A 19,267-nucleotide genomic window follows, 5' to 3' on the forward strand; every position below is an offset into this window, starting at 1 on the left:
GGACTCTGCAGGTTTTAGCTGATGCACTGAAATTTGCATAAAGGCAGCTGAGGCACCACTTCTCATCTATTTTTTTTCTTGTCAATGACAAGATAGTCAGGGGTGACTTTATCATATGAGTTCTTTGCATCTTGTCCTGGACTGATCCTCGCTGCCAGTGCTTCACCATGCTGTCTGACTTGTAGGTAGACAATGGCTGAATTCCCAGTGCTAAATTCTACAGGTGACCTAACTCTTGGGAGGTGACTACTTATATCTGGACACCTCCCTCACTGGACTTCGGGATCATACTCCAGACTAATACAGTTAGAAGGTGTTGTATGGCCTCAGGTGGAATATAGTGACAGTAACCTACAGTAGTACAATTGAAGAAGAAATAATGTACTGGTGACAACCAAGGGGACTGTGTTGGTCTGTCAGCGGACTGGGTGAGGTTCACACTAAACCACTGTTGTAGAGTACTGAGTCTTTGGACAGTTGGAAAACTTTTACATCATATTCAACAGTGGAACCATGTGAACAAATTGAAACTATGACATTGTAAGTCAGAGATGTTTGACAAGGTGGTAATGAAACCACAGACCTCAAGCTACAGTGCACGTTGCACTTGGCTTCTCCCTGCTTCAGTTACTGTGCAACACAGGGGCTAGCCTTATAGTACTTTGAGGTGACATCCTTCAGGGGCACACTCCTGTGACATGGTGGAAATCTTTGATCCTCCAGCTGCCTTTAGAGGACCCACTCAAGCCCTGCAAACAATGTCTCAATTTGTACTCAATCAAGACAGCATATCTGGTTGTTTAAACTTCATTTTTCTCTTAGTGACACTGTGGTCAGATTAATCTTGTTTAGGTCTGAAAGTATCAACAGTAGTGCAGAGTGATACTGTGCTAAGGTGGACACAGCAGCTGTTCTTGTTCTACAGTCCAAAGATGTGGTTGTTGGTAAATCTCTGACTCTGTGTTGGTGGGGGGGCACTTAAAAGTGTTGCCAGCAGCCATACTGTACATTTACAGTTAACACCTATTAGGCATTATTACTTCACTTTTCTTCAGGTCCAACGAACACCTCACTCCTCGTCTGCTACTTCATGTATTTCTAATGTCCACTGTGTGAATGCTTCTCCTATGGTATTGGTTTATTTTGTGCCTTTTAAATCTGGATGAATTTCCAGGGGGTAATTCAGAAAGCAGGTTTAACAAACTCAGAACTTAACCCTGAACTGTGAGTTGACCCACTATGACAGGGGAAGCTGAGTTTTCGGTTCCACAACAGCTGGTCAGAAGGCGTTCAGTCAACTCTGAGAATGTCCAGTCAGAGTTAAGCATGTGTGTAATGACTATAAAAAGGCATGATCAGTGGAGCTCTGCTAATACGTTTCACCATGGCAACAGGTAAATAAGGAGCAGAGCTGACATTTTAATCCAGTGGAGATAGAAATGTTAGTGTGTGCTAATGCACACTTATCGTTAAAATATACAACAGCAGCACTGAAAGAACCTGAGCTGGAAGTCACCAACACTCTATGCTCATTTGTTTAGCAGACTGGGATTTCTTTAATGGATGGTTAAGTGCTGGAATCCTATGGTTCACACATTCATTTATTAAATATATTTATTTGACTGGGTGGTATGGTGACACAGTAGCTACCTCTGCAAAAAGCAAGAAGGTTCTGGGTCTGAGCCCCGGCCAACCCGGTGCCTTTCTGTGCAGAGTCTGCATGTTCTCCCTGTGCCTGCGTGGGTTCTCTCCGGGTGCTCCGGCTTTCTCCCATAGTCCAAAGACATGTACCTTAGGTCGATTGCTGACAGGGACAAAAAGCTGGTGGCAGCAGAAGACAAAATCAAACAGATAAGACATAAATTTATTTAGAGATCTCTGATTATAGCCTACAGTGCCCTCAGTCTTACTCAATAATTATGATTTTGATCATTTGCAGGTAGAAAAGCATCAAGGGTAAAATGACATTGTTAGATGTCTATTATACATTTTAAAATCTTGCCCAGTTGCATTTAATAAACATATTTAAACTCTGAGTGAATTTAAACATAGTGAAATGCTGTTAAAACAAGATTGTATACAAAACTACTTTTAAACTGCATTTAGTCTAGTTTAATAATGGTCAAGTCTTTATAGTTGCATTACAATCATTCTCATTCAGAAATATTGACATCTTCAAAATGATCACTGACTATAATAGGAAGTTCCGATGCAGAAAGAACAACATAAAATTAGTATTATTATTCATGTGGCCAACGATTCACACTGGTTTGTTAAACATATACAGTGGTCACAGTAATGTGCAATGTAGGGGAACTGATTGATAACCTGACAATTGTTTTCATGTCCACAGAATCATGGTGTTAGGAATACAGACAGTGGATAGATTTTCTTTTGAGTTGAGGATGAATGCTCGCTGTGGGATTAACTGCTGTTGAAGAGGGATCACTGTCTTTACACTGGTTGATCATAAAAGTGATCCCATCAGTAAAGATAGGCAGGTCTTGAGTAACAAACTATCAGGCTACTATCTAACTGGGATCTAAGCTTTTCTCCTGGTGTAAACTTCTCACAATTAATATGCTCCAATCTGCTCATCAGTATGAACTGTATGAATGAGGAAATGAAGCAGCTTCCTCATTCATACACTCAGATAGCTTCTTCAGACTCTGCAGCAAGGAGGAGACAGAAAGTCTGGGTTTGTTGAAGAAAACCTGCCAACGAGCAGCTGAGTCAGTTACCATGGTAACTGACTCAGAGTGATCTCTGTTTCTGGAATTGAAAACTCGGAGTTTCCCTCCATTCAGAGTGAACAAACTAAACCCACTTTCTTTAGACACAGTCTATATATTTTTTAAAAATACAGAAAATAAAGGCCTAGAATGTGATTAGCACTGTCCCCTCAAAATTAAAACATCCCGGGTCCCAGGGGCCCATCAGGATGGAGTCTGCATGTTCTCCCTGCATCTCTGTGAGTTTCTGCATGGTGTCCTATTTTCATCCAGCAGTGCACAGACATACAGCCTAGGTGAACTGGAGGCTCTAAACTGAGAGTAGGTCAGAATGCTAGTGTGAGTATGTGGTTATCTGTCCACATGTGTTAGCCCTGTGATAGACTGCCATGTCATGTTGTGCCCCTGGTGCAATGAGTGCTGGAGTACTGCAGTTCTGGTACACAGTTATTATCTTCTGGACTGTTGACCTTGCACATTTTGCATGATCTGTTGCACATTTTTGTCTTTTTGGGAGGAATTGTCCTTTTATAACATCAGCAAGTTGAAAGTCTTGTTCCCTCATGTTATCACAAGCAGCATAGGGTTTACAAAGACAGGTCAAGAAAACTGAAGGATGCAAACAGTGTAAAACACTTCAGAATAATTTAGGGCCACAATGAACAACCAGTGCTTCAGTCACATGAACATATTGTGTTATTTTTTCCTAGCTAACTTCCACTGTAAACCCTCTGTGCTGATGGTGGATGAGCTGCTGTCTGCATATCCCCACCAGCTGTCATTCTCTGAGGCCGGCATGAGGATCATGATCACCAGTCATTTCTCCCCCAGAACCCGCCTCACCATGGCTTCGCGCATGCTTATCAATGAGGTACATGAAGACTAAACTGTACACGGAGTCACACTGTGTTGAGTTAACAGTGTTACATACTGCACGTTACTACCTCTGCCAAGGGGGGGGGTTATGTTTTTGCCAGTGTTGTTGGTTTGTTTGTTGGTGTGTTTGTTTATCTGTTAACAGCATAACTCAAAAAGTAATTAATTGCTTTTAATGAGGTAGGGTATGGCCCATGGAACAATTGATTAGATTTTGGTGCTGATCTGTATTATAATGGATACAGGAATATTTTAAAAGATTATTCACCACTGTGAGTGCTGCAAAGGCTGCTGACTGTATGTGGCCAAAGTGTGCAGCTGCGCTGCTGACACAGAGACAAATCCCAGTGTCATCGACAGCTGGCAGTTCATTGTCAGTGGAGACTGAGTGCTGCTGCTCAGTACACCCTGCTGTTCAACATAGGGACTGAAGGAGCCCAGCGAGGTAACAGGCCACAGCTGGGGAAAGATCTGCTCTGTTCAGTGACAGCCGGGCAAGAGCTGATCAGGATTATCTTGATCCCAGACGGTGATGGCAGAGATTTTCAGCCAGGCTCAAAGCTGTTATAATTTTTATCCTAGGGCTGGCATTATGCCATTTTATTATGTTTTGACATTTTTTTCTGATAACCACTTAGATTGAGAATATGTGGCCAGTCAAGCCAAGTGATGCCAGTTTAGAATTTTTTCCAATGTACTGAGTTGAAATTAATTGAGTTGAATTGAACTGAATTGCCTTCAAACTAATAAAGCTATCTGCATCAGTCCAAATGCCAGCAGTGGGTTGTCATAGTCATGCTATCATATATGAGGATCAAACTATCATGGGAATATTGCTTTTATGGCATTATGGGGAAACTGAGTTGCCCTTGGCAGAGGTTGTACTCTCTGAGTGTTGTCTAGTTTCAAATTGTAAAATGTTGAAATGCAGCAGTGCAACCCTCAAGAGAAATATAGTTTTACCAGCTTGAGGTAATTGGAAAAATCCCTCTAAAGCCAAGATGATGGCAAAATACAATCCAAATAACTCTGTCTGAGTTCAACAGAAGAAGGAGTGAACTGAATGTTAATTTAGTTTTGAATATTACAGCCAACATTTTCTCTCAGACACCTGTCCGCTGCACACTACACTGTGGATGGAAGCCTAAACCAAACAACCAAATTTGGGCCTTTGATAGAAAGAAGAGAAAAGAACATGAACTTCTGTCTGAGATAAATATAAGGGACTCTTTCAGAAGTTAGGTTGTTAACTGGAGCTCAGAATAGGTACCACTGGCCACACTACAGCAATAAAAACATCTAAATGTGTTCATGGAACCACTGTATTGATATGTCAGTGTTGCCTGTGATAATGTTTTTTAATCATTTGCAGAGACAAAGACTGATCAACACTACAGAGACTCGAGTCAACCGCATCACCAATGGTGACTCAGATTCAGCAGTACGGGCCCATGGGAGACGGGGCTTAGGGAATGGGATGAGTGGCACTGAACGAGAGGGTCTGAACGGGAGGTGCAGGCTTCAGCGACTGGAGTCTGGGAATGAGACAGAGAATGAAAATGAGGATAATGAGAACAATGAGAATGACGAGGAAAGAGCTGGGGGTGATGAAAATGAAGGCCCCCTGGTGCCTTTTAAAGTCCCAGGTACAGCACAGATGGCATTTTGAAGTGAAATGTTGGTCTGTGGACTAAACTGTTGCCACGTCAAGTCTGTGTTCTGTATCCTCTGTGTTCCTGTCTCCACCCAGCTGGGGCGTGCAACAAGCTGAAGTGGCTGGCTATGTGGCCGCTGTCCCTGCTGCTGTTCCTCACCGTGCCAAACTGTGCCAAGCGGCGCTGGGAGAGGTGGTTCATGGTCTCCTTCTTCACCACCACCATCTGGATCGCTGGCCTCTCATACATCATGGTCTGGATGGTCAGTCAGTCTTATTGACTAACATGTTGCCAAGGCAACCTGGGCTTTAAAGGATGATACAATTAATACTGGAAACTCCACTTATAATTTGGGATGGGAAGGAGATTATTATTCCACTAACATATTACCATTTAAACAGGAGTGCACTCTTTTGCATGAATAGCAGTCCAGTCCACTCCAGTAATTCTTTTACAGACCCTTAGACTGAAGTTGTACTTGTTTATTAAGAGCATGCTGAAAATGAGGACACTAACAGACACACATTTTCTGTTCAGTTAAGGAGAATGCCAAGCAGACAGTACAGACATTTTATAAAGTGTATGAAATATGCTCTCTCTAAGAGTCAGACAGGGAAACTGAGTCCCAATGAAAATCGATGGATCACTAAATTCATTTGCTAACACCGTACTCAAGTGGAGATGTGACTCATGACTCAGCTCTCTGAGGACTGTTACTGCAGCACTACAGTATGTGCATTTTCTACACCGAGGGTATATAAAACTTTGTTAAAGTGCTGAAATTGAATTCCAGATGGGAACTTGGTTCAGTGGTCGTCTTTATTTGATAGACAGTACTGCTGAATTTTCTGCGAAAGGCATTATATTGAGATAAATCTGCCTGTTTTCAGGTGACTGTGATCGGCTTCACTCTGGGCATCCCTGATGTCATCATGGGCATTACCTTTCTAGCAGCAGGCACCAGCGTCCCAGACTGCATGGCGAGTGTTATTGTGGCACAGCAAGGTACACACACACGCCCCGATACACTCTACCACAGCCAGACACACGAAGGAGTGACTGTTCACAGCAGAACATTGCTTGGCTCCTGACTGTAAGTAGACTTTGACAGTGTTGTTCTCCTTGCCTCAGGTCTAGGAGACATGGCCATCTCCAACTCTATAGGCAGCAATGTGTTTGACATCCTGGTGGGCCTGGGCCTGCCCTGGGCTCTGCAAACACTCTGCATCGACTATGGCTCCATCGTGAGTGCTGCTTAGCCAGATGAGACTCAGTTGCCTGTACAGGAGACTAGAATAGAACAGACATGTCTTTATGAAGGACAGGGACAATAGTCTGTAGTATTCATTGTAGAGTGATGTGGAGATTAAAATTAGAGTTGTACACAGAAACACATAATCTTTCAGGGCAGGGCACAGTTTATCACCTTACTCGGGGACAGTTTTACGTGTTAATTAACATGCTAATTACTCTTCACACAAGGAATAGAATCGCAGGATAGGTCAGAGTAAAGTCCATCCCCGGCTGTATAAATCCAGGATGTAATTCTATATGTAGGACCCTGCCAGTATGACACACTGTGTCTGTCTCCAGATCCATCTGAACAGCAGAGGACTCATCTTCTCTGTGGGACTCTTATTAGCCTCAGTATTCTTCACAGTAAGTACCAGATAATGCAAGTCACATTACACATTACAATAATAACTTTGATATCATAACTTGATGATAACTTTGACAACTCACCTCTGCCCTTGAATCCTTCCAGTCTCTTCCATCTACTCAGCCTTTTTTTTACACTTTAAGTTGTCATAAAGTGTTTAAATACAGTGTTACAGTGTGCAGCACAGTGCTAACCTCCTCAGCTGTTTCTTTTCCTACTGTACCCTTGACCTCACTCCTTCACTACCTCTGTCTTCTTGTCTGCAGGTTCTCTGTGTCCATTTAAACAAATGGACTCTGGATCGGCGACTGGGCTTGGTCTGCCTTGTCATGTACGCCATCTTTTTATGTTTCTCCATCCTCATCGAGTTCAATGTTTTCATCTTCGTCAACCTTCCCATGTGCAGAGACATCCACTGACCTCCCTCCTCTTCTTCTTCTACTACTTCCTCTGGCTGTTGGAGGAAACCTCACCTGGCTTCCAGTTTCTTGGTGCCTGGAAACCAAGTCCTCCCTTTTATTTTTTCAAATAGAAATCTAGAGCTCTGTAGGATTTGTCTTTGGTGCAATACACGAGAGAGAGGACGCCGGAGGTTTGTGGTTTTGGGGGACCGGACAAGAGGTGTGAAGAGAAAGTCCCAGTAGCAGAGATGGCTGCTGATCATCTAGTAGACCAAACGGTTGGCTGAAGTGACTCTAACTGTATTAACACCGACAGTTAGGCTACTGTTGTTGAAGAAGCTGCTACTGTCACTGACTGATGAGTGGAGGAACGAGGGAAATCCTGCTCTGACAGCAACTTTTATCTGGCTTGTTTGTTACTCTTTGTACGAGTTTGGATATAAGCATACTATTAAGGTATTTTCAAGTAAAGCTGTCTCTCTCTGTATATATTTGAGTACTAATATTAGCTGACATGTGGACCTCCTATGTACAGCTGGATCAGCCATACAAAGCTGAATGATTCAAAGACAGTGATAGCATTGTATGTTTTCCTCCAGTGATCTGATCTGCCAGTAACACACTCCCAATGCTTCAGCTTTTCTCCCATGCTCAGCAGCAGCCATCACAGCATGCTGCACTAGCTACAAGTCAACTCTTGCTTTGCACTGACAGAGAGAATCTAGATATTTAACACTATTTACATAGAGTCTGTTCTTGCTGTATTTTGTCTCTCTACAGGCTTATCCAAGTATATGTGGGCTTGATTGTTCTTTGATAAACCATACACAAGGAAGGGATCTTCCTGGAACTGACATCCAGCACTGTCACTTTATTAATTAGAAATATTATCCTAGTATTGCAAAGCATCTACAGGTATGCTAAACATGTAACTACTGAAGTTAAACATCCCACTAGACTGTCAACCCCTTGTGCTACATTAAAAAAAAATAGTTTTTAATCTTTGAGTTGAGTTTAATGTTACGTCCTAAAGCCAAAAGTATTTTTAGAATAGAAGTAAGAGTCATAGGTGTGGACTTAAGAGTCAGTTCCAGTGCACTCTGTGTGTGTGTGTGTGTGTGTGTGTGTGTGTGTGTGTGTGTGTGTCTGTGTGTGTGTGTGTGTGTGTATTTGAATTTTGAGGGGAACCAAGGATACCACTGTAACTGGGGAGACATAATCATGATTTATTTATGAATTAATTTATTCAAAGATCATGTCTAACCTCCAGTTTCAGCCCTTTGGGTCAAGTACAGTGTATTTAATGGAACACTGTCCACTCTGCATTGACAGAGCTGTACAATGTACTGTACCTAATATATAATCTAAGTACTGGAAACTGACTTGATGTTGTTTATACTTAAGAACTTAGAACTTCATAATTTATGAATTGTATATAGCTGCAAAGATATTGCAACATTTGTATACCGGTATAAACACAGTGGTTTTTGCTGGGTGGAGTTGCTGTGGAGATGGACAAATCTTTATCACTGGTGCTAACATGCAGCAGGTGGAAGGCAAATTCCCCCTTGCATGTTAAATTAGTGATGTAGAAGATTTACTTTCATATAAAAAGGGAACCGCATCTACATGGCACATAACCCTTCGAACTTTCACAACGTATTGTTTCTTAAACACAGCGCTTGAACTGTTGTGCCACCACTTTTATTCGAGCCAAAACCAAACACCTATGTCAACAGTATTGCCACTCTATATCAGCATATGTTCAAGCAAAACGTGGGGGATAAGTATATTTATTTCATTTTTATTTTTGCCTTGAAGGATTCTCAATGAGAATTCTGTCAATACAGTTGTTGATTTATTAAAAGCATCCTCTGTAGGTGTGGATACAGCCACAAGGGGCACTGTACAACTGTGTTACTGCTTCAGAGATGCTGTTCTTTTACACACAGTACAAAGTGATCTGGGTATGTGTTCAGGTAGGCTACACAGAGACAAATACTGGTTGGTTTGCATGCCTCTTTCATATTTCAGATTATTTTGTGTGTAATTTTAATGCATTTCCAAGATCAAAAAGGCACTGTCTGCATTATGCTGTACATATCAGAGGGATATGCTCTTACAGACACAGACGCTGACATAACGTCTGATGATTCTATTGGAGATATTTACAGTGTTTAGAATGTAGGCCTAAAACATTGCTTCAGGTAAAGTCATTTTATGCTCATGTCTTTTGAATTGTTTGTAAATCCTCATTTTTTTTTCAGTGAGGACTTTTGGGCAGCGCTCCGATCCAGAGAGATGCAGTTGTTGGCCTTGTTCCCAGTGGTGTTCTTGCAATAAACTGATTTACATACACATTTCATTTCCCCATGTCTTTATGTATGCTTCATTAATAAAGCACACTGTTTATTTTGCCAGTAAAATGAGTTATATAATACTGTATATCCAGCACTTCTTTTTGGAGACTGAAAAATACAATGTTGTATAAAGCACTTGTGTTTATTGATCATCTTTATTATCATATTCATCACATTTGATGATTTTAAGCAAACAGGAATTTTAAAATAACTGATTAGGTTTATACACTAATGCTAACTAATTTATTTGGACCTGACTCTGCAACACACCCAAGTATTACACAAAAATGTCTATTCAACTTGCTTAAATCCCAGTGCATTCATCATTTTAAAAAAAATAAAGCAGTTGTGCCCTTGATTCAAACCCTTTTTTTCTTGTCTGGCTACTATTGACGAGTTGCAGTCTGGATTTATGAAGAACAGGAATATCTCTAATAATATAATATTAGTGCTTGATTTAATTGACTATTCATATTTAACTGATGAGAAAAGTTTAATATTTTTTAGACTATTATATGGCATTTGATAGCATTGGGAGTATATTTATTTTCTCTACCCTTGAAGCATTTGGATCTTACTTCTCCAAATGTATTGAAACATTATATTCCAAAGCAAACTGCTCTATTAAATTGTGCAGTGCTACTTCTAGATTCAAGATTAACAGGGGGATAAGGCAAAGCTGTCGAATCTCTGTATATCTGTTTTTACTAGCTGGTCATCTTCTATCTTGCCATATCCAAAGCAGAAGGCTAAAAGGCATTTCTATAGCTGGTAGAGAGATTAAGATCAGTCAGGTGGCAGATGATACCACACTGTTCCTTAGAGATGCCTCTCAAATACCTATAGCCTTAAGTATTCTTGATCCATTCTCCAAAGCTTCAGGTCAATGCCTTAATTTAAAAAAAAAAGTGAGATTTTGTCTATCAAAAACTAAATTAAGTGCAATTTGTAACGTCCTTGTTAAAGATGAGATCTCCTACTTAGGTGTTATTGTTTCTAAGGATGAGCATTCTAGATGCAGTGACAACTTTAAGCCTATAATTGAAATACCAAAATACCAATTTGTTCATGTTAATGATGAATCTTGAATCCTGACACATCGCTCATCCCCGCAGACAGGCAGGGATGTATTGGTAGCCCTGTCGCTACTGGAAACCTGTTGCCATAGCAATCCTCCAGGTAGGCTATAGCAAGCGGATGAGGGGAAAGGTGTGGCCCTCGTATGCTGTCTGCAAATTGAGAATATTCAGTCATAATTACAAATATAACATAATGAAACACAAAATAAAGTGTTAAAACAGTCATTCAAAAAGAGTCGTTCATGTGATCAGAAAAGATTTGAAGTATATCAGTGGAGGTCAAAGGTGAGCTTAAAGTGACCTTTGTGGTATTTTAGTATTAGCTACAATCGTTTTCTTCTTGCTTTAGCATCATGTTAAAATTCTGGCATATTCTGCATTTGGCATTTTAATAATTAACAATATCCAGTATGGACATCCAGTGGGGAATCAATATTAACTTTTCTACAGATGGATTAATAGATGTGTAGGATAACGTGAGGTGTGATAGACATCTAAAGTGGTCATCCCTTGTTTTAGTGACAAGCATAAGACCAGCTCTGCTGTCTCACCTTGAGAGGCACAAATCCCCTAAGGGCTCTGGGAGGAAGTGACAGTCCATGAAGGGGCCAGAGTGACTCTCCAGAGCAGCCTGAAAGGATCTGACTTACATAATGTCCTCAGTCAAATGTCAGCCTCCAAATGCTGTGCAGTGTCTCCACCTGGTGGAGATCAGTGAGGACATCAGGTGCTAAGACTGTAGTTGAACGTGTTTTGAAAATGTTGGTTTATTTTCTTTTTTGTTATGAGGTCAATCAGCCAGATCAGTACCTCTCTGTATGCTAAATATCAGGCCACAAGTGTGAGGCCTGATGGACAACACTAAAACATACTGTATCTCAGTATGGTGCAGCCTGTTGCTTAATGAAAACTGCTTGGTGCCTAGCAGCTTTCAAGAGCCGAGAATCAAGTCCAACTTTGAGCACGTGTGCAGTTTGTGGAATCGATGTATCTTCTGCTCAGTGCGTTATGCCTATGACCCAATGCCGTATTTTGACAGTCAGGTCATTGTTGTAAATTCATATTTATATTGAGGAAAGCACAAAGTTTTCATATTTGTAATTTCTTGAAGTTGTTACTTTTTAAAACGTATTCTCACAGGCAAAATATACACTACCGATTTTCTATATGATATGACTTATACAAGAGTTTACAAAAACAATTTTGCATACAATTTATTAATTTGTGCACAGCCGTAGACTAATACACATGCATATTATTGCCAGCTGTCTTACCTCATATGAGACTGATGCCAAAAGAGAAAGATTATAGCAGGCAAAGGCTAATTTTCAGGCTAAAACAGTGACAGATTTAGGATGAGGTTCAAAGACACACAGAAAGTTTATGTTTGAGATCAGAGAGTAAAACTGTTTGAGGCTCAGCTCAGGCTCTAACAAAGAAACAGGTTCAAGCTAAGGTTCAGACGGAGCTAGATTTGGAGTCAGGTTTAGGATTGTATATGGAGACTGTATTAGATTCACACAATAAATTTACAGTGTGGACAATCAGACTGACAAATATTGAGCACTGTATCACATATAAAGACCATTGTATAAAGCCTACACAGCCTATTTCAAAGCAACAAATAAATTTGTATTTTAAACCAAATACATAATATTTCATGAAAAAGTCTAGTAGCTGAAACAAGGGAAGAATGAAAAATGAAAAGTGATTCTGAGACAATACATGCTATAAGAACTAAAGAGCTGTGTAGATATCAAGCTCTTGTAGTAGTAGTTTGCACCTACAATCTTTATCTGTTGTTAAGGCACATCCAGAAAGAAACAGACCTTTGACCATGCTGTTTAGGCTCATACAGTACAATAAGTTGTGTAAAGCACCATTTTTATTTTTCATTTAAAAGTCGAGTCCAAATATCTAGCAGCTGAAAAGGGAAGAATGACAAATAAAAAGTGATTCTGATTAGTTTATCTTATTTCAGCTCAGCTTATCATAGCTTAGCATAAACTCTGAATAGGTGGCCTGGCTCACTCCAGAGGTGACAAAATACCAGTATCTCTAAAGCTCACTAGCTAATATTTCATTTGTTTAGTCCTTACAGGTAACCAAGTGTAAAAATTAGCTTTGCCTGGACCAGTCAATAGCCCAACATGAACTTTAGATGTGATACTGGGGGTTGTCTGAAAGCCAGCCTAGCTGTTTCCTCACGTTTCCAGTATATGCTAAACTAAGCTAGCTGACTGCTGGCTGTAACCTTATATATCTACCCCTTCTTTTGGCTGTTCCCGTTAGGGGTCGCCACCTAACTCTATCTTTGGCCTTCCTCTTGACCTCTTGCCTGGCAGCTCCATCTCCAACATCCTTCTACCAATATAACCACTACCCCTCCTCTGCACATGTCCAAACCATCTAAATCTGGCCTCTCTGACCTTGTCCCCAAAACAGCCAACCTGGGCTGTCCCTCTGATGTGCTCATTCCTAATCCTGTCCATCCTGGTCACTCCTATAAGAGAACCTCAACATCCTCATCTCTGCTACCTCCACCTCTGACTCTTGTCTTTTCCTCACTGCTACAGTCTCTAACCCATACAGCATAGCTGGTCTCACTACTGTCTTGTACACCTTTCCTTTGATTCTTGCTGCTACTCTTCTGTCACACAACACTCCTGACACCTTTCTCCACCCACTAAGCCATACTGCTGCTCACAGATATCCACTTCCTTTCTTAGCCTACCTTCCACTCCTCTTTCCCATAGCTTCATCGTGTGGCTCATCAACTTTATACCTCTGTAGCTGCTACAACTCTGCACATCACTCTAGTTCTTAAAGATCGGCACTAGTACACTTCTCCTCCATTCCTCAGGCCTTCCTGACGCAACCCTCTCTATTTATCCGGGCTTGGGACCGGCACAGAAGTCACTGGCTTGTAACTCCTGTGGCTAGATTGGATGTAACCTTATATATATGGTACAGATATGAGAGCGGTATCAACTGGTCTCGGTTAACAACGAAAAATATACACAAAATACTGAGCTATTAATTTAACATGTATTTCAAGTTAGCTAGGTATTATATTCTCCTAAACATTACGACCCCAAAACCTGTTGCATGTTTACCTTTTTTTTACGCGATGACGTCACTGGGGTTGGGGGGGTGGGAGTTGATCGGTACATAGCAACGGTTCCTTTGATGCGCTTCTGACGTCAGAAGAGGGCATTGTGGTGGCCGTGCTGATTTGCTCTTTCACTCAGTGAATTTTAACATATTCAGCTAACAGAACCAGTAATACCAAAATTCAGGAAACGCGAATAACGAACAAACAGAATGAATAAGCCTACAGCAGAAATACTTGAATCCCAGGACATGGACCTAGAAAATGTTATCGTTCCACGTATCGAAAGCATTTTCACACAGTTGAGCAGGCAACAGATAGAATTGGTCAAATCTGGCGAGCCAGATGATTTCACAAAAGACTTGTTTGCGAAGCTGATGCTGGATCTTGTTGAAAGCCTGACGAAGGCACTAGCTGAGGGTCTGAATGACAAATGTGTACCCGTGCAACAGCATGTCCTTCTTTCATATTTATCCAAAGCACTCAGTGTGAGTTTTTCCGAGACCTGCCACGTTAAACAGGCCTACACAGAAATCTTGGACGACTTAATTTCAACGGAGGTCAAAGGAAGCCTTGAGTGCCTGTCCAGTGAGGACTGCAAGACCACCCCATGCATACCGACTGATAGCACTGACCATATCGGCAGAAAGTCGAAGACACTAGCAGAGAAGGTGAAATCTATCTGCCCAAGATGCATTTTGAAGAGAAGGCCCAGCTGCACAGAGGCACCAGTCAGCTCACAAAGTGCAGTGGCTGCCCAGGACACAAAAAGCCATGAACTGTTAGAAATAGCAGAAACACGTTCAGATGAGCTGATGGAAAGTGAATTATACAACGAAGCTAAAAGAATCACAACAGACATCATTACAGCAGTTATTGGGCGTTTATCAGAAGAGGATTATGAACAGTCGTCCCCAGCATTCACATGCACAACTTGTCTGAAAAAAGCGTGCAGAAACGTCATCATTTTTACAAAGCAGCTGGCCAAAGATTTAGTACATCAGATAGTGGTGGAAATAAAGGAAAGATTCCGCCCTGACTCTGAACCTGAAGATGCAGAGTCCATAAGAACACTCAAGGACAGTGTTGACACTCTGATTGTGGCAGTTACTGATGACAGTGATGAAAATGATGACATCTCTGTGCTTCAGAACTACAAAAATATCTTCAGTAGTAAGGCTCAGAAATTCACTAAAGGACTGAGTGACCTCATATACAAGCACATTAAATCCAGGAGAGGAGCAGATGTTACTCCAGAGCCACTTCCAGAGAGCAGTTCTTGCACATCGGAGTCTGTTGGGCCATCAGACGCCACCATGTATGCTCGCATACAAGGACAAGTGCAGAACTGCTTGGAACTAATAGGGCAGTTTATCAGACGTCAAACTAAGAGACATGATGATGTCAGGCAGGTGTTCCATGGATCTGGGACTGAGACACTGGCACAAGAACAGCCCCTGGACAGCAACAAGGGTTCCCTGTCCAGTGAGGACTGCAAGACCACCCCATGCATACCGACTGATAGCACTGACCATATCGGCAGAAAGTCGAAGACCCTAGCAGAGAAGGTGAAATCTATCTGCCCAAGATGCATTTTGAAGAGAAGGCCCAGCTTCACAGAGGCGCCAGTCAGCTCACAAAGTGCAGTGGCTGCCCAGGACACAACAAGCCATGAACTGTTAGAAATAGCAGAAACACGTTCAGATGAGCTGATGGAAAGTGAATTATACAACGAAGCTAAAAGAATCACAACAGACATCATTACAGCAGTTATTGGGCGTTTATCAGAAGAGGATTATGAACAGTCGTCCCCAGCATTCACATGCACAACTTGTCTGAAAAAAGCGTGCAGAAACGTCATCATTTTTACAAAGCAGCTGGCCAAAGATTTAGTACATCAGATAGTGGTGGAAATAAAGGAAAGATTCCGCCCTGACTCTGAACCTGAAGATGCAGAGTCCATAAGAACACTCAAGGACAGTGTTGACACTCTGATTGTGGCAGTTACTGATGACAGTGATGAAAATGATGACATCTCTGTGCTTCAGAACTACAAAAATATCTTCAGTAGTAAGGCTCAGAAATTCACTAAAGGACTGAGTGACCTCATATACAAGCACATTAAATCCAGGAGAGGAGCAGATGTTACTCCAGAGCCACTTCCAGAGAGCAGTTCTTGCACATCGGAGTCTGTTGGGCCATCAGACGCCACCATGTATGCTCGCATACAAGGACAAGTGCAGAACTGCTTGGAACTAATAGGGCAGTTTATCAGACGTCAAACTAAGAGACATGATGATGTCAGGCAGGTGTTCCATGGATCTGGGACTGAGACACTGGCACAAGAACAGCCCCTGGACAGCAACAAGGGTTCCCTGTCCAGTGAGGACTGCAAGACCACCCCATGCATACCGACTGATAGCACTGACCATATCGGCAGAAAGTCGAAGACCCTAGCAGAGAAGGTGAAATCTATCTGCCCAAGATGCATTTTTTGGGACCGGCACAGAAGTCACTGGCTTGTAACTCCTGTGGCTAGATTGGATGTAACCTTATATATATGGTACAGATATGAGAGCGGTATCAACTGGTCTCGGTTAACAACGAAAAATATACACAAAATACTGAGCTATTAATTTAACATGTATTTCAAGTTAGCTAGGTATTATATTCTCCTAAACATTACGACCCCAAAACCTGTTGCATGTTTACCTTTTTTTTACGCGATGACGTCACTGGGGTTGGGGGGGTGGGAGTTGATCGGTACATAGCAACGGTTCCTTTGATGCGCTTCTGACGTCAGAAGAGGGCATTGTGGTGGCCGTGCTGATTTGCTCTTTCACTCAGTGAATTTTAACATATTCAGCTAACAGAACCAGTAATACCAAAATTCAGGAAACGCGAATAACGAACAAACAGAATGAATAAGCCTACAGCAGAAATACTTGAATCCCAGGACATGGACCTAGAAAATGTTATCGTTCCACGTATCGAAAGCATTTTCACACAGTTGAGCAGGCAACAGATAGAATTGGTCAAATCTGGCGAGCCAGATGATTTCACAAAAGACTTGTTTGCGAAGCTGATGCTGGATCTTGTTGAAAGCCTGACGAAGGCACTAGCTGAGGGTCTGAATGACAAATGTGTACCCGTGCAACAGCATGTCCTTCTTTCATATTTATCCAAAGCACTCAGTGTGAGTTTTTCCGAGACCTGCCACGTTAAACAGGCCTACACAGAAATCTTGGACGACTTAATTTCAACGGAGGTCAAACGAAGCCTTTACGGCCTGTCCAGTGAGGACTGCAAGACCACCCCATGCATACCGACTGATAGCACTGACCATATCGGCAGAAAGTCGAAGACACTAGCAGAGAAGGTGAAATCTATCTGCCCAAGATGCATTTTGAAGAGAAGGCCCAGCTTCACAGAGGCGCCAGTCAGCTCACAAAGTGCAGTGGCTGCCCAGGACACAACAAGCCATGAACTGTTAGAAATAGCAGAAACACGTTCATATGAGCTGATGGACAGTGAATTATCCAAAGAAGCTAAAAGAATCTCAGCAGACATCACTAGGGACATTTTAGGGTCTGTATATGAGGGGTATTATGATCAGTTACCTCAGTCTTTTACATGCACACCTTGTCTGTTTGATGTACGCAGACACTTGAAGGTCTGTTTTACAAAGCAGCTGGCCAAAGATTTAGTACATCAGATAGTGGTGGAAATAAAGGAAAGATTCCGCCCTGACTCTGAACCTGAAGATGCAGAGTCCATAAGAACACTCAAGGACAGTGTTGACACTCTGATTGTGGCAGTTACTGATGACAGTGATGAAAATGATGACATCTCTGTGCTTCAGAACTACAAAAATATCTTCAGTAGTAAGGCTCAGAAATTCACTAAAGGACTGAGTGACCTCATATACAAGCACATTAAATCCAGGAGAGGAGCAGATGTTACTCCAGAGCCACTTCCAGAGAGCAGTTCTTGCACATCGGAGTCTGTTGGGCCATCAGACGCCACCATGTATGCTCGCATACAAGGACAAGTGCAGAACTGCTTGGAACTAATAGGGCAGTTTATCAGACGTCAAACTAAGAGACATGATGATGTCAGGCAGGTGTTCCATGGATCTGGGACTGAGACACTGGCACAAGAACAGCCCCTGGACAGCAACAAGGGTTCCCTGTCCAGTGAGGACTGCAAGACCACCCCATGCATACCGACTGATAGCACTGACCATATCGGCAGAAAGTCGAAGACCCTAGCAGAGAAGGTGAAATCTATCTGCCCAAGATTCAGTTCAAAAAGCTGTCAAGCTGAGAGCCACGATGACAGGCGGGCGTTCCATGAATCAGGGACTGAGACACTGGCACAAGAACAGCCCCTAGACATCAGTGTTGTGGAAGATAGGACACCTGTGGAATCTGAGGATCCAGAACTGCAGACAAAGAAAAAGGAGCTGTTTCTCAGGTTGCTGCTGGAAAGGCTGATGTCAAAGACATACAAAAAAGCAAAAATAGACATTAGATTAGGAAGGCTCGAAGCCATTATTGAGAAATTATATGATGAAACGTGGGCCGAGCTGAAAGACATTGACTTTGACACCAGCAGAAAATGCGAAAAACTCCCGAAGGTCATTTTCAAAGAACTTTATAAGAACTCGAACAACTCACATATGCGACTTCTGGTTTCCATGCACGAAGAGACAAAAAAAGTGGCAAAATGCATCGCCTTATCTATCAGATCTCACCTGACAAAACCAAAACGGTGTAGCCCCATCTCCAATTTCTTCTCGCGTCTGCGTGGCCAAATCTTCAGACAAAAAAACAGAGTTGGGGTTGTTTAGGTGAATGTAAGACCAGAGTCTAAAAAAGAGTTCCAGTCCTGCCTCACATGAAGGTTGCCTTCTGCCACAGTGTCCTGGTCTCCTGGTTGTGAGGCAGTTCTTGGTCTCGGGTCACCCCAGTGGACAGCAGTGTGACATATAGATAGCCAGGATCCTATTTGAGTGTTATGGTTGTCTACTGTGGTGTCGTGGGTTTTCTCCAGGCACTCTGGTTTCCCCCACATTCTTAAAAAAAACTGGTTGTCTACTGTGGTGTCGTGGGTTTTCTCCAGGCACTCTGGTTTCCCCCACATTCTTAAAAAAAACTGGTTGTCTACTGTGGTGTCGTGGGTTTTCTCCAGGTGCTCTGGTTTCCCCCACATTCTTAAAAAAAAAAAACACTCAAGGACTGATTTTTAATTTGGTCTTAATTTGACTCTCTAAATTGTACTTCATAAAAACATTTCAATACATCAAATTAGAGATTTATTATTTATTATTATTGCTTTATTTATTATTGAGGTCATAGTTAAAGGTGCACTGTAAAACCCGATAATTTAA

At 41.9% G+C, this 19,267-nt stretch overlaps 2 protein-coding genes and 1 long non-coding RNA gene across 4 annotated transcripts in view; 2 read left to right on the forward strand and 1 right to left on the reverse strand.

Moving 5' to 3' along the window:
* Nucleotides 1-8,324, forward strand: part of slc24a3 (solute carrier family 24 member 3) — a 56,665-nt gene extending 48,341 nt beyond the window's left edge. The window contains exons 11-17 of the mRNA XM_020594193.1: nt 3,423-3,603; nt 4,981-5,254; nt 5,359-5,525; nt 6,154-6,268; nt 6,395-6,507; nt 6,857-6,922; nt 7,190-8,324. Coding sequence (XP_020449849.1) covers nt 3,423-3,603; nt 4,981-5,254; nt 5,359-5,525; nt 6,154-6,268; nt 6,395-6,507; nt 6,857-6,922; nt 7,190-7,342 — 1,069 coding nt within the window. The 3' untranslated portion in view covers nt 7,343-8,324. The remainder of the gene's footprint in view (nt 1-3,422; nt 3,604-4,980; nt 5,255-5,358; nt 5,526-6,153; nt 6,269-6,394; nt 6,508-6,856; nt 6,923-7,189) is intronic.
* A 90-nt stretch (nt 8,325-8,414) lies between these two features.
* Nucleotides 8,415-17,140, reverse strand: LOC109956826 (uncharacterized). The gene is made up of 3 exons (XR_002274473.1): nt 16,588-17,140; nt 11,315-11,464; nt 8,415-10,913 (listed from the first exon to the last, which is right to left on the reverse strand). It is a non-coding gene; the product is annotated as an uncharacterized LOC109956826 (long non-coding RNA).
* Nucleotides 13,657-18,983, forward strand: LOC109956823 (uncharacterized). 2 transcript variants are annotated; one of them, XM_020594189.1, is made up of 2 exons: nt 13,657-15,365; nt 17,177-18,983. In XM_020594189.1, exons 1-2 carry the CDS (start codon nt 14,088-14,090, stop codon nt 18,725-18,727), a joined length of 2,829 nt encoding a protein of 942 aa, XP_020449845.1. In that variant the 5' UTR covers nt 13,657-14,087; the 3' UTR covers nt 18,728-18,983. The 2 variants fall into 2 exon arrangements, with proteins under 2 accessions (XP_020449845.1, XP_020449846.1); XM_020594190.1 differs by having other exon boundaries at nt 13,659-16,360; nt 18,175-18,983.
* The last annotated feature ends 284 nt before the right edge of the window (nt 18,984-19,267 follow it).

The sequence above is a fragment of the Monopterus albus genome, unplaced genomic scaffold, assembly GCF_001952655.1.
Source record: "Monopterus albus unplaced genomic scaffold, M_albus_1.0 scaffold22.1, whole genome shotgun sequence".
Taxonomy (NCBI): domain Eukaryota; kingdom Metazoa; phylum Chordata; class Actinopteri; order Synbranchiformes; family Synbranchidae; genus Monopterus; species Monopterus albus.

Coding starts and splice junctions, on each gene's coding strand:
- LOC109956823 (XM_020594189.1), top strand. CDS start 14,088: ATGAATAAGCCTACAGCAGAAATACTTGAATCCCAGGACATGGACCTA. Junction 15,366..17,176: donor AGGGTTCCCTGTCCAGTGAG/GACTGCAAGACC, acceptor CTGTCCAGTGAG/GACTGCAAGACCACCCCATG.